Here is a 14,665-nt window from a genome sequence, read left to right as displayed (position 1 = left end):
AAAATAGAAGATACAGGTTTGCAAAATAAGTTAATGGTAGCTGGCAGGCTTCCCACACGGGGCCGTTGGGACCCTCGTGACCACTTTCAGCAAGGAGGCCGGGAGGCTGGCATCGCTGAGGGCTACGGTCAGAAATACAGAAATGTTAGACCTTATTGTCCTTCTGCCCTATCCGCATTAGGGGAAGCAAGTAAATAAGCATGTGCAGGCATGGGGGCATATGTTTGGGGCACGTAAGTAGGACCCTGAGGTTTTTATTACATACAACTAAAGGCAATGCATTCAGCTTCCAGTTGAGAAGATCAGAGGTTTCCACTGCCTTGTTCTGTGTTCAGTAATGTAGAATATCGGTTGGAACTGAATGAACTTCCTTACGCGAATGGCCTTTCAGTGCGTTTTAATCGAACTTGCAATTTACTCTAGAACTCTAAGCGAAAGAGCCACGCTCAACAGTCTCTCTCTCCCTCTCCCCCTCACACCCTTCCCTTATGTGACCATCCTTCTCATTTAAGACGTGACCGGCTGATACAGCAGTAGCTTCCAGGAATAAATGGCAAGATATTTGTGTTCCGAAAATAGAAGTTACTGTGTCCGGTTACGCAACGGGCCCCGATAAACAGTCTTGCCGTGACGCTGGTCAGTGCTTGTTTTGCTGTGACTTCTGAAAGTCACTGTTTAAATCAAACCCTGGGCTCATTTCTTTGCCCTGATTATTGGAACACCACAGTCCTAATTACACTACAAAATGATCTCGGCAGAGACGGTGGCTTTAACACTTAAGTCGTTAAAAGAGCCACTTCCTAATCTAGGGTAACGGCTCCATAAACCGCCTCGAATACTGAGCTCCAGACTCCCTTCCAGTGATGCCGGGACCTTTCGCTGTTAACTGCCTGCAGGCCCAGCTCCCACGCTTTTTAAAAACACCTTTATGAAGATGTCATTCACATGCCGTACCATTCACCCATTTGAAGCGTACAATTCGGTGGGTTTCTGGTGTATTCACAGATATGCAGGACAGCCACCAACGGTCAATTTTAGCTATTGGCACCATCTCAGAAAGAAGCTGTCATCCGCTCCAGCCCTCAGCCTCCGTGCCCCGGCCCTCAGCAACCACCAATCTCTTTTCTGTCTCTAGGTTTCCCTGTTCTGGGCATTTCACCCGAATGGAATCATCTGATATGTGCTCGTTTCTGTCTGGCTCCTTTCATGGAGCATAATGTTTTCAGAGTCCACGTAGCACGGGCCAGCGCTCCGTTCTTTTTTACGGCTGAATAATGTTGCGTTGTGTGCACGGACCACATTCGGTGTATCCATTCACCCACGGATGGGCATCGGGCTCTTTCCACCTTTTGGGGCTTATAAATACCACGGCTAGCAGCAAAAGCTCATGTACAAGGTTTTGTGTGTGTATGTGTTTTCTTTTCTCTTATATAGTTTCTTAATTAAAAAAAAAAAACCTGGATTTTCATATACTCTTGTTAGCAGAAATGCTTGCTGTGTTTTCTTTGATGCCATTAAAACAGACAGGTCTGGATAAGGAGCCCTGACTTTGCAATCTCACCCCATGGAGACTTGTGACATCGTTGTTTGTTTTTTTCTTTCTTCTGGGGTCTGCGATATTGAGCAGGAGACGTTTTCTGTGCCTTTGTTCATAAATGCATTGGAGGTAATCACTGTCGCCAGGTGTAGAAATAACCAGCCTAAGACTTAGAGTAAAGTCTTCCAAAATTTTAATCCCCCACATTTCAGAAACCAGTCTGGGATCCTAGCACTGAATCCCACGCGGTCCCCACAGCGGATGAGCCAGCTATGTGAGGAATGATTCCTCACCTTTAACGTCATAGCCAGAATCTCACCGGGTCCTGGCTATGGGGTGCATTCCGCTCTTTTTCTTTTAACAAATAGTTCTATTGAGATAAATTCAGATACCGTTAACCTTCACCCATCTGAAACGTACAGCTCAGTCCTTTTTAGTATCTTCCCAGGATTGTGCAGCCATCACCACAATCTGACTCTATAACGTATTTGTCACCTCTCAAGGAGACCCCGCAGCCACTAGAAGCCCCCACTTAACCCCGTCCACCCCGGGCAACTGCTAACGTACTTCCAGTCCCTCTGGATTTGACTGTTCTGGACGTTTCGTGTATAGGTGATGACGCAGCATGGATTTTTGGCGACCGCCTCCTTCCGAATAGCACAGTGTTTTCAAGCTCATGCCTGTGGCAGGTGGCAACACTTTGTTCCTTGCTGTTAAAGAATTATATGCCCTTGTAGGAATAGGCCACATTTTAATTATCCATTCATTCGCCGCTGGTCATTTGGGATGCTTCCATCGTTTGGTATTGTGAATATGCTGCTATGAACACTCCTACACAGGTTTTTGTGTGGACATCCGTTTTCATTTCTCTCGGGCGTGTACCCAGGAGTGGATCTGATGAGTCCTACTACGGTAACTCTGTGATGAACTGTGTAAGGACCCATCAAGCTGTTTTGCGCAGTGGCTGCACCGTTTTACTGGCAATGTCTGAGGGTTTCCGACTTCTCCGTGTCCTGACCAACTTACTGTTGTCAGTCTTCTTGCTGGTATCCGTCCTAGCGGATGCAAAGTGGTGCCTCACGTTGTGCTTTCGATTGTATTTCCTTCACGCACGATAATGTTGAGCATCTTTTCCTGTACTTACTGGCCATCTGTCTGTCTGTCTTCAGAGAAATGCCTATTCAGATTCTTGGCCCGTCTTTTAAAATATTAGGCGTTTCGTCTTTTCATTGTTGAATGGTAGGAGCTCTTTACATATTCTGGACATGAATATCTTATCAGAGAGATGATTTGAAAGTATTTTCTCTCTTTCTCCAGGTTGTTATTTTCCTTTCTTGATGGCGTCCATTGCAACGCACAGTTTTAACTTTCGACGAGGTCTGATTTATCCATTATTTCTTTTGTGCTGTGTTCCGGCGTCCCGTCTAAGAACCATTGCCAACGGGCCCCTTGTTCTAAATTAAATCTGGTTCTCACCTTCGGTTTCTAATCCGGTCAGGTTGTCCCCTCTCTCAAATTAAACTCAGAAGAGTTTTTGATGACTTACAAAGTATTTGAATTTGTTACCAGCAAGCACACTAGTGAATGGCTTTACGGTTTTCTCTCCTTCTCAAATACTTCTTTTGGTCTAGACCAGGGGCTCTCAGCTAAGAGTGAGCCTCCCTTCCCATCCTCAGGGACATTTGTCAACGTCAGGAGACATTTCTTGTTGTCACAGCAGCAGGATACCATGAGCATCGCGTGGGTAGAGGCCAGAGACGCTGCGAAACATCCCACGGTGGACAGGAAACCCTACACCGCACAGCAAACACTCGTCCAGCCCACAGTGTCAATAACACCACACCGAGAAGCCGTTGTCTACACTGTCTGAGGCCTGCCCTTTTGCACTAATACCTGCATTCTGTGTCTGCATTCTGAGTCTGCAATAAGGAGGACACGCCGTAGAGATGCGCCATGAGTCTGGCTTTCATTCTGCTTCAGATTCTTTACTTCGATCCTAAGAGCTTCCATTGTTTTGCTAGTTTCTTCTGCTGCTTCTCCAGACCCAGCCTAGAGCAGGAGTCAGTATGATCCTTCGTTTCTTGGGTTTTTTTTTAACATTTATTTATTTTTGAGACAGAGAGAGAGAGAGAGCATGAATGGGGAGGGTCAGAGAGAGAGGGAGACACAGAATCTGAAACAGGCTCCAGGCTCTGAGCGGTCAGCACAGAGCCCAACGCGGGGCTGGGACTCACGAGCTGTGAGATCATGACCTGAGCCGAAGTCGGACATTTAACTGACTGAGCCACCCAGGTGCCCCTGATCCTTCGCTTTTAAGAAACAAACCAAAATTGCAGAGTAACGAGTGCAAGTTGTAAGAACTATTTCTATTACACCCCCAACACAGGCATACACACACATACACACACTCTCTCACACTGATATGCACAGATACCCACACATAGGATACACACAGACGTGCACACACACACGCTGTCTCACATGGGTACACACAGATACACACATACACTTACACATAGACATACAAGCGCACACACACACACACTCATACTCGGGAATTTTTACTTCCACGGTTTCAGACAAAGTTTATCACCACATTTAAATAACAGGAACATACAGGAGGATGTTTCCATGCACAAAAAATAGCGGTGATTTGACCCTCGCTCCGCCCTAGCCCATGAAGAGCGGCTCAGCCCCAGACCGCGTCGGCCAGACAGACCTTGGCCGTGGCTTCTCCTCTGCTTCGGTGGCACGTGCATCTTTGGGATGCAACCGAAGGATGGAACTGTAGGCCTTCGGCGTGTACACGGCCAGCCCGTACAGGGCCTGGACTCAATCTGAGCGTAAGAGAATGTTTTGCCTCTTGAGTAAAATAAAAGAGAGCGAGGGAGCGAGTTTCCCTTAGCGTCCACAGTTCTCTGTACAAACGTGCCGGCAGCCTGGCCTTCGCGTCCCCGGTGCCCGTGCCGCCCAAGCCACGGCCGAGGAATCGTCACCCTGCCCCGCGCCCTCCGGGGCCGGGTCCCCAGCAGCCCTCCCCTCCTGGGAGCCCGCGTCACCTGCCGGTGGTGTGGGGTCGGGGTGGCTGCTCTTCCCACCTGACGAGTGCTTGGCCCTGTGACCTCCGTCCACAGCTCTTCGTCCCCCGCTCTGAGCACGTGGGGACCGTGTTCTGTCCCTTCGCTGACTCTGGAGCCTGGAGCTGGGAAGCATGAGGGTCCTTCGGAGGCTCACGTCGGGGGAGATGATGGCCAGTGCTCTGTGACTCTCCCCTCATCGCCTCCCCGGCTCCGGCAGGCCCGCTCCGTGGGGCCAACTCCTCTTGGCTCATCGAGCCGCTTTCCTGGGGGCTTGGTGAGTGGGGGGGTTGCTGAACCAGGCATGTCCTGGGCAGGTCCCAGGAAGCCCGGGCAGGGCCAGGAGCCTTCCCCGCCTCGGGGTGCACAAGATTTGGGCGGGCTGGGCGGTGGAGCCATCCCAGCCCCAGGTGCAGCCCCCGGCCGCGTGAGGCTGTCTGGGGCTGTCTGGGCCACGTGAGGCACGCTGTTGACATGAGCCGTAACCCCCCCCCATCAGGAATGCTCTGCCCCCCACCCCCGACACCTTCTCCACCCTTCTGTCCAGACCAGAAACGCCCTTTCTGCACATCTGCCTCGAGGTTTCCGTCTGGGCTCTGACCTGAGAGGCTGGTGCGTGAGCACACATCATCGGAACCTCTCTTGGCTTCAGTGACCTCAGTAGTAAAATGGGCCGGTTGGGTGGCCTCTGGATTCCTCCCAACTGTAGAAGTCTTGCCTCCCCCTGTGTCCTCTGAACTCGGCTGAGCACAGCTGCCCTGGAGAACTTTGAGCTTGAGAAGGAAACATGTCAGGTTGGGTTTGACCGTGAAGCGGTCAATGCCAAGAGACTGCGCCATCACGTGGCCGACGTTCGGGAGGCCGCCTGTTCTGCAACCAGCTCTTAGGAGGACGCCCCAGCGTCTCTTGTGTTCTACACATCCTGCAGGCAAAGCCTCAGGATGGTGGGGGGGGCGGGGCAAACATACTGTCTCTTGTACAGGATTCGGGGTCCCTAAGCCAAGGTCCTTCTTCAACAGCACAACCCCGTGCATCGGGTCCATGCCCACTGACCTGTAAGAACCGGGGTTTGGTCCCCACGGGCCCGTAGGAACCTGTAGGAACCGAGTGCCCAGATGATGAGGTTCTAGGACTGCTGTGGGTAATAAGCCATCTGTGGTCTCTGAGCCAGGAGTCTCCTGTCTTCCGTCAGCACCCATGACGCCGACAGGCCGGCTCGTCAGCCTGCAGCCTGCACAGAAGTAAGATCTGGGGTTTTTCACTGCCTTCAACACTAACCTGGTGTCGGTTCTCTCCAGAAAAGTAGATAATGCAAAAATTTCTATTTTATGAACCAATCTTCTACACTTGGCTTGCTGAACATCGTTTGCATCATAAAAACAACGAATCACTGTGTCATTTTTCTTCTGGGGGGTCTCAGAAAAGTAGGTGTGGTGTGGTTCCTACAGCAAATACACCCGGGGGTGGAGTCAAGCTTGCATACCCCGCACTTGGTTCGACTGAACGCCGGCTGGCTTGTTTTCCGATTTCATTTCTGACGTGTCCGCCTTGCTTACTGCACTGTGAACTCCTCCAGGAAGCCCTCTTGTCTTGTCCCAGCCCCAGCTCCCAGCACGTTTGGGTGGGAACCAGTCAGTGAGTGACTGAATGGGAACCTAGTCAGGGAACTCAAACCAGACCCAACTCCCTGCGTCTAAGCCTGTGAGTCCCAACTCAAGTTTTATGAAATCACATGAAATGCCGTCTTCTTCTAAGACTTTTCAAAATCACTTCTTTTTTTCTTTTTTAAAGCAGCCCGTGGTGGGTCACGCCTCAGAGTCCAACAGTTTAAAATGGTCTTGCGGTTTAAAATACCACTTTTAATGTCTTTCAACATCTTTCCTCTCTGGATGCCTGTTTTTTAGTTTGAATCAGAATTTTGTAAATTGTGTAATTTTTTTTAAAACTGTGACTCCAGGGTTGCCCTCTCTCAGAGACTTTTTAATTTTTTTTTTTTCCGGATGTTGCTACGGTGATTAGAAACTTATCTTCTGGGCCATTCCTCCTAAAATTGTTGCTTCCAGACCATCAGCCTTTCAAAAACTCAAGGCTGATTAAACGTTTTTTATACTTACAATTCCGTGTATGTGTAAATAGCTACACCTTAAGAAAATCTCTTAGGATGGCTGCGGTCCCTGGATGGTGGGTTAGGTCGCAGGGAAATGACTGGACAAGATGGGTACAAAGTTACAAGTGGCTGAACAGACCAGGGCCTAAAATAATTAAACCCGGATGCCTTTTACCAGTGTTTTGGTTTGTTTGCAGCTTTGGTAGGTTTGACTCAATTTTATCCTTTGTTGTTCCGCTTGGTCCTCATGGAGGCGACCCTGAATCGTACTTCCTGGGTACCAAGGCGAACCCTGTGAGTTCCCAGGTCCCTCTCTCCTAACACCGAGCTTAGTGCAGGACCCACACTGGCCCGCGAGGAACACTTGGATGCTTAAAGTTTAGAAGTCAAGGCCAGGTGAGGTTTTTGTGTTTTGTTGGTTTTTTTAATGTTTTATTCACAAAAAAAATGAGAACGTTCTCTGGTTTGTAAGTAGGTTAGGAGACTAGAAATTCCTTAATACCAAAAAAAGCACTAGAAATTCCTTAATGCCAAAAACAGTGCCTTTCTGTTTCACTATTCATGTTAACATCCAGAGCTATTTGTGCTACATATAGAGGGACGTAGAGGGACTCGTGTGCATTTCCTGATGCTTCTGCAACAAAGGTCTGCAAACCGGTGCTAAAAACACCAGGAATTTGGTCTCTCACACTGTTGGAGACCAGAAGTCCAGAACCCACGAGTCGGCAGGGATGGGTCTTCGGGAGGTTCTCATGGCAGCTGCGTTCCAGCCTCTGTCCTAGAATCCGGTGGTTTCCAGCAGTCCTTGGCTGGGGACGTATCCCCCTGTTGGCTCACGGCCCCCTCCCTGTGTGTCTGTGTCTGTGTGTCTGAACTGCCTCTTATGAAGACACCCATCGTGGCTTAGGGACCCACTCACGGCAGTATGACCTCTTCACAGCTCATCTGCAGGAGCCCTCGTTCTTGTTTGAATATTTTTTTAACATCCAAGGATGGACTCAGACTGGACACAGGCATGTGGACCCCTGAGGCGCCCTCCCTGAGGCTGGTTGAGGGCCAGATGCGGGTCTTTGGTTTGACCTGATTAGATTTCTGTCAAATCTGGAGGAACCAGCTCTTCCCTGAGCACGGACGCTTCGCCTGGCTTTGGTGGAGCGTCCCCCAAGCAGTGAGTGACCACACAAAGCACGTCCCCCAGGTGACCGCACACACAGCATGTCCCCCAAGCACCGAATGCACACACCGCACCTTTCCCTGTAGGTGAGTACGTGACTCCTGGTCCCCTCAACAGGTCTCCTTTGAAAGTCAGTGTTTCTTTAGGAAATGCAACAAATACCCACACTTACATTGAAAGCGAAACACTTCCAACGCTAAAGTAGATTCCGTCCGGGGTTTCCATTCAGGATGGTGCCCAGAACCAGAAAAGACGAGAAACGCTGTCTGCTCAGCTTGTGTCCAACAGCACAGACGAGGGACCCGGGGCCCCTAGGATGGCAGTGCCCGGAGCAGACAGGGCCTCGCTTCTCTTCTGAACAAGGACGGGAGGGGGCCAGACACTGGGCAGGGCTTGAGTGCACCTGTCCCTCAGGGGCGTCATTCAGTGAGCAGAGAACCCGTTGGTTAAGAGGGGGGTTTTAATCCCACTTGGATGAAGACTGTTGAGTGAAAACATACAGACCAGAGATGCAGTAAATTGCTTAATTTATCATGAGTGTTGTATCCGTGTTGAAAAATAAGTCTCATCTGCATTTAGAAATATTTTTAGTTTTTTTTATTTGGGAGAGAGCACGTGAGTGGCGGGGAGGGACAGAGGGAGAAGGAGAGAGAGAATCTTGAGCAGGCTTCATGCTCAGCTGGGAGCCCAGTGCAAGGCTTGATCCCACGACCCCAGGATCATGACTTGAGCTGAAATCAAGAGTCAGACACTCAACTGAGCCCCCCAGGTGCCTCAATATTTTAAAATATTTTTAGGGGCGCCTGGGTGGCTCAGTCGGTTAAGGATCCGACTTCGGTTCAGGTCACGATCTCACGGTTTGTGAGTCGCAGCCCCGCGTCGGGCTCTGTGCTGACAGCTCGGAGCCTGGAGCCTGCTTCGGATTCTGTGTCTCCCTCTTTCTCTGCCCCTCCCCTGTCCGTGCTCTGTCTCTCAATAATAAACAAACGTTTAAAAAAATTTTTGTAAAAATATTGTTAAATCGGCATTTGTATTTATGAGATTTTTGCCTTATTGTGTTTACCCCTAAAATTAATGTAGAAAAGTAAGTGAATTCTTACATCGGTCACCTCTCTCATATTTAGGCTGATGGAAATGAAAATTGGTACAAATATTATGAAGGAACCATAACTGCTTGAAACACATTTAGACACGTGCAGTCACAGACACGATTTGAGAATCAGGACACGTTGGGGCAGTGACACGCTGGGTCGCGGGTCTCATCGGCACCGACCCTCTTTGTGTATCTGAGTGTTTCATGTCTGTTATTTACTTTCTTTGTCGTGAAAATTCCCTTACGTTTGACCCACACCATCTTGATCGTGTGTGTTTTGCTGGTGGACGTTTCGCTTGTTGGAAGTGTGTTCTTCGTAAGGGTATATTTTATGTTCGCGGTAAAGCAACAGCATCAGGTCTCAGAAAGTAACTCTTTGTTGGGACAGAAGTCAGCGAGTAGATTTCCCAGGCCGTGCGCGTGGACTTTTCGCACAGCGTCCTGCACAGCGCATGGAGTTATGACGCGTTATGACCGGAGGAGGTGGGTGAGGTTTGGGGTCCCGTCTGTCATCGGGACTCTGCCCCGCCTCCCCCGGTGACCCCTTGAAGGAGCAGACGGTGCCCGTTCTGATGCTGCAGCAGGGAGGCCTGCACCGGGCACGGGCTGAGGACACCAGCTATCTCTTCACCACCACGTCCGGCCGCGCCGACCCCAGCAGCGGAGATAGGGAGGCTGTGTGGCCCTATCATCCGGCTGCGGTCACTGAGGGCAGAGCGGTTCGCTTTCAATACCGAGCTTTGACCCTGACCCCGAAGTGCCCTCATCCCTGAGACTCCAAGCCTCCCAGAAGGAAGGAGTCCTCGGTTCTAAGTAGAAGACGCTGCTGGTCGCAAGGGGCATCTTGATCTAAACGTGAACGCGTGAGAAGATGCACCCGCGATGAAGGAGCACGGCAGCTAAATTGTGTTCGATTGATCACTTCTCCAGTGATGGGTATTGTGTGCTTGGCAAAGAATACGACATTGCTGTCAGCCTCAAGGCGCGACGTGAAACAAAGACACAAGACTGGATTCACGGCTGACGAACGGAGCTATCGAGAAGTGCTTGCCCACCCAAGTTTTACTCTCCTCTGAGTAAATAGGTAGATAGGAGAAAACGCCCATTGAGCCACCTTTGGCTTCCTCTGCCACCAAAAGCTTTGTAAATATAACAGCCAAACAGTTTTCTCTCTGGCACTTGCTGGGTGCCAGACGCTGTCGAGGTCTGGGGACAGAAGGGTTTATAAGGCAAGGTCCCTCTTGTCAAACAATTTACAGCCTGGTTGGGGGAGAGAGGAGTGAGCCTACAGGGGCAGGGGTGGGGTGGGGGGGAGCGGTGGCCAAGTCTACAGGGGAGAGGAGTTCAGACCTGCCCTTGTGGGAGGGGAAGGGTGTGGGGAGGAAGGCAGGAAGAGGGGGGGGGGGGGGAAGAAGGGGATGAGGGGGAGGGGGAGGGGGAGGAAGGCTGAGGGCAGGAGGAGGAAGCCACTAGGGGTGGGGCTGAGCCTGGTCAGGTCCTCCCTCCCGGACACTCTGACCCTCCTGGACCCTGAGGGCAGGAGGCGAGAGCCTGATCCAGGGGAGGGACAGCTTGGTTTTGTTATTGTTGGTGTCACAGAACCCGCTGTGAATGTTTATCCAGCTCCCAGAGGGCTCCTGTGTCACTGCATCCCCAACAAGGCTGCAAAGTACTTTTTTCTCAACTTTGTCAAGTCGAGAATACGTCAGGATGTTAGAAAACAGTCTCTCATTCTTGTCTTGCTTTGTATCTTTTCAATTACCAGTGAGTTTGAACACGACTGTGTGCTGTTAATAGTGATTTTATGAGACTGTTAGATCTCAGTCTGGGAAACCCCAATTTAGTGTATTAACCAGCTGGTGGGGTGCCTGGGTGGCTCAGTCGGTTAAGCGGCCGACTTCGGCTCAGGTCATGATCTCGCGGGCTGTGAGTTCCAGCCCGTCGGGCTCTGTGCTGACCGCTCAGAGCCTGGAGCCTGTTTCGGATTCTGTGTCTCCCCCTCTCTCTCTGACCCTCCCCCGTTCATGCTCTGTCTCTCTCTGTCTCAAAAATAAACGTTAAAAAAAAAAATTTAAAAAAACCCAGCTGGTAACATCAGCTTCACTGTGAAAATGAAAGCAAACTTCTCCCTCCTCCGTGTTCTGGGTGTTAATTAACAATAAGCTTTTTTTATATGTATAACATTGGACATCATTTAATTGTAGGAACCGGGTTCTAAATGTTGGCCGGTGGGATCTCACCCATCCGTCTGCCCCTGCCTTACCTATGGGGAGTGGAGACCCCACGCCGGTGTGGGAGAGGAGACCCCATGCTGATGTAGGAGCGGGAACCCTACCCTTGTTTGGGCTAGAGCCTTCCAGAGGGACCTGGGGGCAGTGGTGGGGAGCACAGGTGTGAACTCCAGAGGGCTGGCCTCCACCTCCCCAAGGCCACGGAGGTCACCTCCAGCCTGGGCCCTCACCTCCTCTCCCACCTGCTGGCTGCCTGCCTGTGCTGCTCCCTGACTGTGAATCCATCCTGCTGAATCAGACCTTATGTTGACAGGACAGTCACTTATGGCCTCCTCACGAGAAGACTCGTATTAGGATGGGTTTTGCAGACCCAAGTGGAGCCCAGAACCTGGGAAGGAGGGGGACGGAGGGGCGGGACTTCCTGGGTCAGATTAGCTGGGCACGTTGGCGTCCCAAAGGGCATCTCTCTCCCCGCCTCCTGCCCACCTGGCCCAGGGGGAGCACACTGCTGGCAGTGCCCGGAGGTGACGCCAGTCCAGCCGGCCCCAGAAGCTTCTGCAGGGCTAGTGCCCAGCCTCGGGCCACGTGCCCGCTCTCTAGGCCCCCCAGAGATCTGCCAGAGCATGGGAGAAGTGGAGGGGGGAAAGCCGGGCAGGTGAGGCCCACCGGCTGTAAGACAAAGCTTGGGAACAGAGCTGGGGGAGGGGCAGCCAAGAGCCAGAGCTGAGACAGAGGGGAGGGTGTTCACTTTTTTTTTTTCAGAGTTTCCCTTTTATTTAACAAACACTCATTTTACAGTTTCTGTGCACCAGGTGTGTTGAAACACTAACAAATATTAACTTTATTAACCCCGACTACCAGCACGATAAGCAATATCAGTATTTCCTCTCTTTTATAGAAAAGGAAACTGAAGCCCAGAGAGGTTAAGTGACTTGTCCCAGGTCACACAGCCAGTAAATAAGAGCCAAGCCAGAGTATACACCCAGGCAGTATGGCTCTGGAGCCACTGTTTCTCCTCTCTTTACGAAGAAAAGATTGTAAAATAGAGGAAAAAGTCGTAGCTGGAACCTCAGGAAATGAGAGCGGCCTGGGACAAAGTGATACAGAGCAAGGGTGGAGGCTGGAGTGCGGCCATGGGAGCCTCCAGCCACGGGGGCAGAGTCCGGGAACCAACCCTGGGCTTGTGGCCCGTGAGTCAGCAACCCCAGCTCACGGGCGCTGCTCGTAACCGGGAGAAGTGCAAACCAGGTGAATGGTCACCGGCAATGGTGGCCTTCGTGGCAATGGCTCAGGTTGGGGCTCGTGCTCTGGCCGCAGAGGCAGGTCAGGCCGCGCCGGGCGCCGTGCAGAGGCTCTTCTAAAGGAGCACAGGACAAGCTGGAAAGGCGCCCCTGACAGGGGTGGTGGGGCAGGGGGAGATGTGGCGGGGAGGGGAGAGCAGGCCCTCCTGCTGTGCTTGTCAGGGTCCTTTGCAGGGGCGTCTATGCGAGCGTTCCCGACTGACTGCAAAGAACAGAAGCTAAACCATATCTACTCTATGCCCTTAAAATCCTAAAGTCAAAAAGAATGTGCACTCTGGTGCTGCCGTTAGGGCCCCAGGAAGGAGCAGAGGGGAGGTCTCTGCCCGGCCTCCCACCAAGGCTGCCCTGCCTGGCTTCCAGGAGGCCAGAGTTGGAATTCAGGAAAGTCAGGTTTGGCATCCGTCCTTTCCTGCAACCCAGACAGCCACTGGGCCGGCTTCCGGAGCGCAGGCCGTGATGTGTAGCTGATTTATTTTATCCGAGGTGATATGCAATTTCCTTTGTGTGAAAATCTATCCCCTGGAACAAGAGAATGCTTGCAAGCCCAGGCAGAGAAAACAGGCCGGAATCCAGAATCCTCCGCAGAAAACCCACCCTGAGCTAATTATCTTGCCACAAAGTTTACAAGAAGAAAAATGTATTACAACTAGCTTGTTGATAGAACACTGCATCTTTTTTTTTTTAATGTTTATTTATTTTTATTTTTGAGAGAGACAGAGCACGAGCGGGGGAGGAGCAGAGAGAGAGGGAGACACGGAATCCGCAGCAGGCTCCAGGCTCTGAGCTGTCAGCACAGCCCGATGCGGGGCTTGAACTCACTAGCCATGAGATCACGACCTGAGCTGAAGTCAGATGCTTAACCCACTGAGCCCCCCCAGACACCCAGGTGAAACACTGCATCTTAAGAAAGGGTGTTGTCTGTTTTGTTTTGTTCCCAGGATGCAGACACGAGCACAGGAGAATCTAGCAAGAGGAGGAACCCCCACTACCTTTCCCGGGAGGCCTCGGAAGACAGTGACGTGTTCGGTAGGTGACACGGAACTTGTAGACGTGGCTTCGTGTGACATCTGTGTGCATGTGCACTCATCGAGGGATGGTTTTAATTTTATCGTTACTTGAGTAATCCATGGCTCTGTTCTCAGTATTAAAACTGCAGACCCCCTAGAAACGTGGAGGTAAGTCCCCTTCATTAGCCACCTGCTGTCTCTTCTCCCCAACAACGTGACCGCCCTGGGGGCCCGTCCCCTTCGGGTTCTTGTGTTGTGTGCCTGTCTGTACACAGAGGCCAGAGACTTCCCACGTGTATCCTCACTATACAATATTTCTCTCATCATCTGTTTGACCAATTGGGGGTGGAAAACCTAACGGTGCCGGTGAAAAATATCTAACAGGGAAGTGAAACGGTCCCAAAGCCCAGATAGTTCAACCACAAGGAATGACTCAGGAGGCGTTGGAAAATAACTGTTTTCTATAAAAGTGTACATTTTGTGGAGCCCAGCTGACACACGTCGCCGTTATATACATTGTTCATTTCCATTTCTGTGCCCGCCCCCCGCCCTGAGAATAAACGAGTTCTCATCTGATTTTACATGGAAAAAAACTCCCCTTTCCCATGTGACCACGATGCTCAGTGATGCCCCCAAGGTCACACGGCCAAGCAGATCTGTCCACACGCCTTACTGTGTTCTCTTCTCCAAGAATTCCCAAAGAGGTGGGGACAAGGGGGCAGCAGAGGACCGGCCAGGACCCTGAGGGCACAGGGTAGAGGGGAGGAGAGGAGAGCGGTTTTCTGGCTACAGAAGTAAGCTCCCCCTGCACCTACACATCATGGCGCTCCCGGCCGACAGCCTCTCGCCACGTTCCCTGGCCTGGCCGCTGCTTACTGACGGAAAGGGCTTCTTTGTCGTTTGATTCTCGGGCAGGAAAAGCCACCCCAATTTTTTTGTTCCTGATTTGCTTGTTCTTTTTCAAAAATCCCTTCTGTTCCTGTGATCCTGCCCTGAGTAAGCGCTCGTAATTACACAAGTCCCACTGCCCATTTCCTCGGTGTCTTAAACTGTAATGAAAACCGGCACAACCCAGAGGCTCAGGGACGGAAAAACCAGGAAGATTCGTTTAACGGAAACCAGTCAGATACTGCCACAG

The 14,665-nt window shown here is 51.2% G+C and overlaps 1 protein-coding gene across 18 annotated transcripts in view; it reads left to right on the top strand.

The window, feature by feature from the left end:
- Window positions 1-14,665, top strand: part of LOC122203528 (myelin basic protein) — a 118,901-nt gene that overhangs the window by 36,891 nt on the left and 67,345 nt on the right. For 11 of the 18 annotated variants that reach the window (XM_042910458.1, XM_042910464.1, XM_042910467.1 and 8 more), the window contains exon 3: window positions 13,459-13,546. The exons of the other annotated variants lie outside the window; for them this stretch is intronic. In XM_042910458.1, coding sequence (XP_042766392.1) covers window positions 13,459-13,546 — 88 coding nt within the window. The remainder of the gene's footprint in view (window positions 1-13,458; window positions 13,547-14,665) is intronic. 18 annotated transcript variants of the gene reach the window in all.

Source organism: Panthera leo, chromosome D3 (assembly GCF_018350215.1).
Source record: "Panthera leo isolate Ple1 chromosome D3, P.leo_Ple1_pat1.1, whole genome shotgun sequence".
Taxonomy (NCBI): domain Eukaryota; kingdom Metazoa; phylum Chordata; class Mammalia; order Carnivora; family Felidae; genus Panthera; species Panthera leo.
Note: the sequence above shows the minus strand (reverse complement) of the source record. Positions and strands in the feature narration are given on the sequence as shown.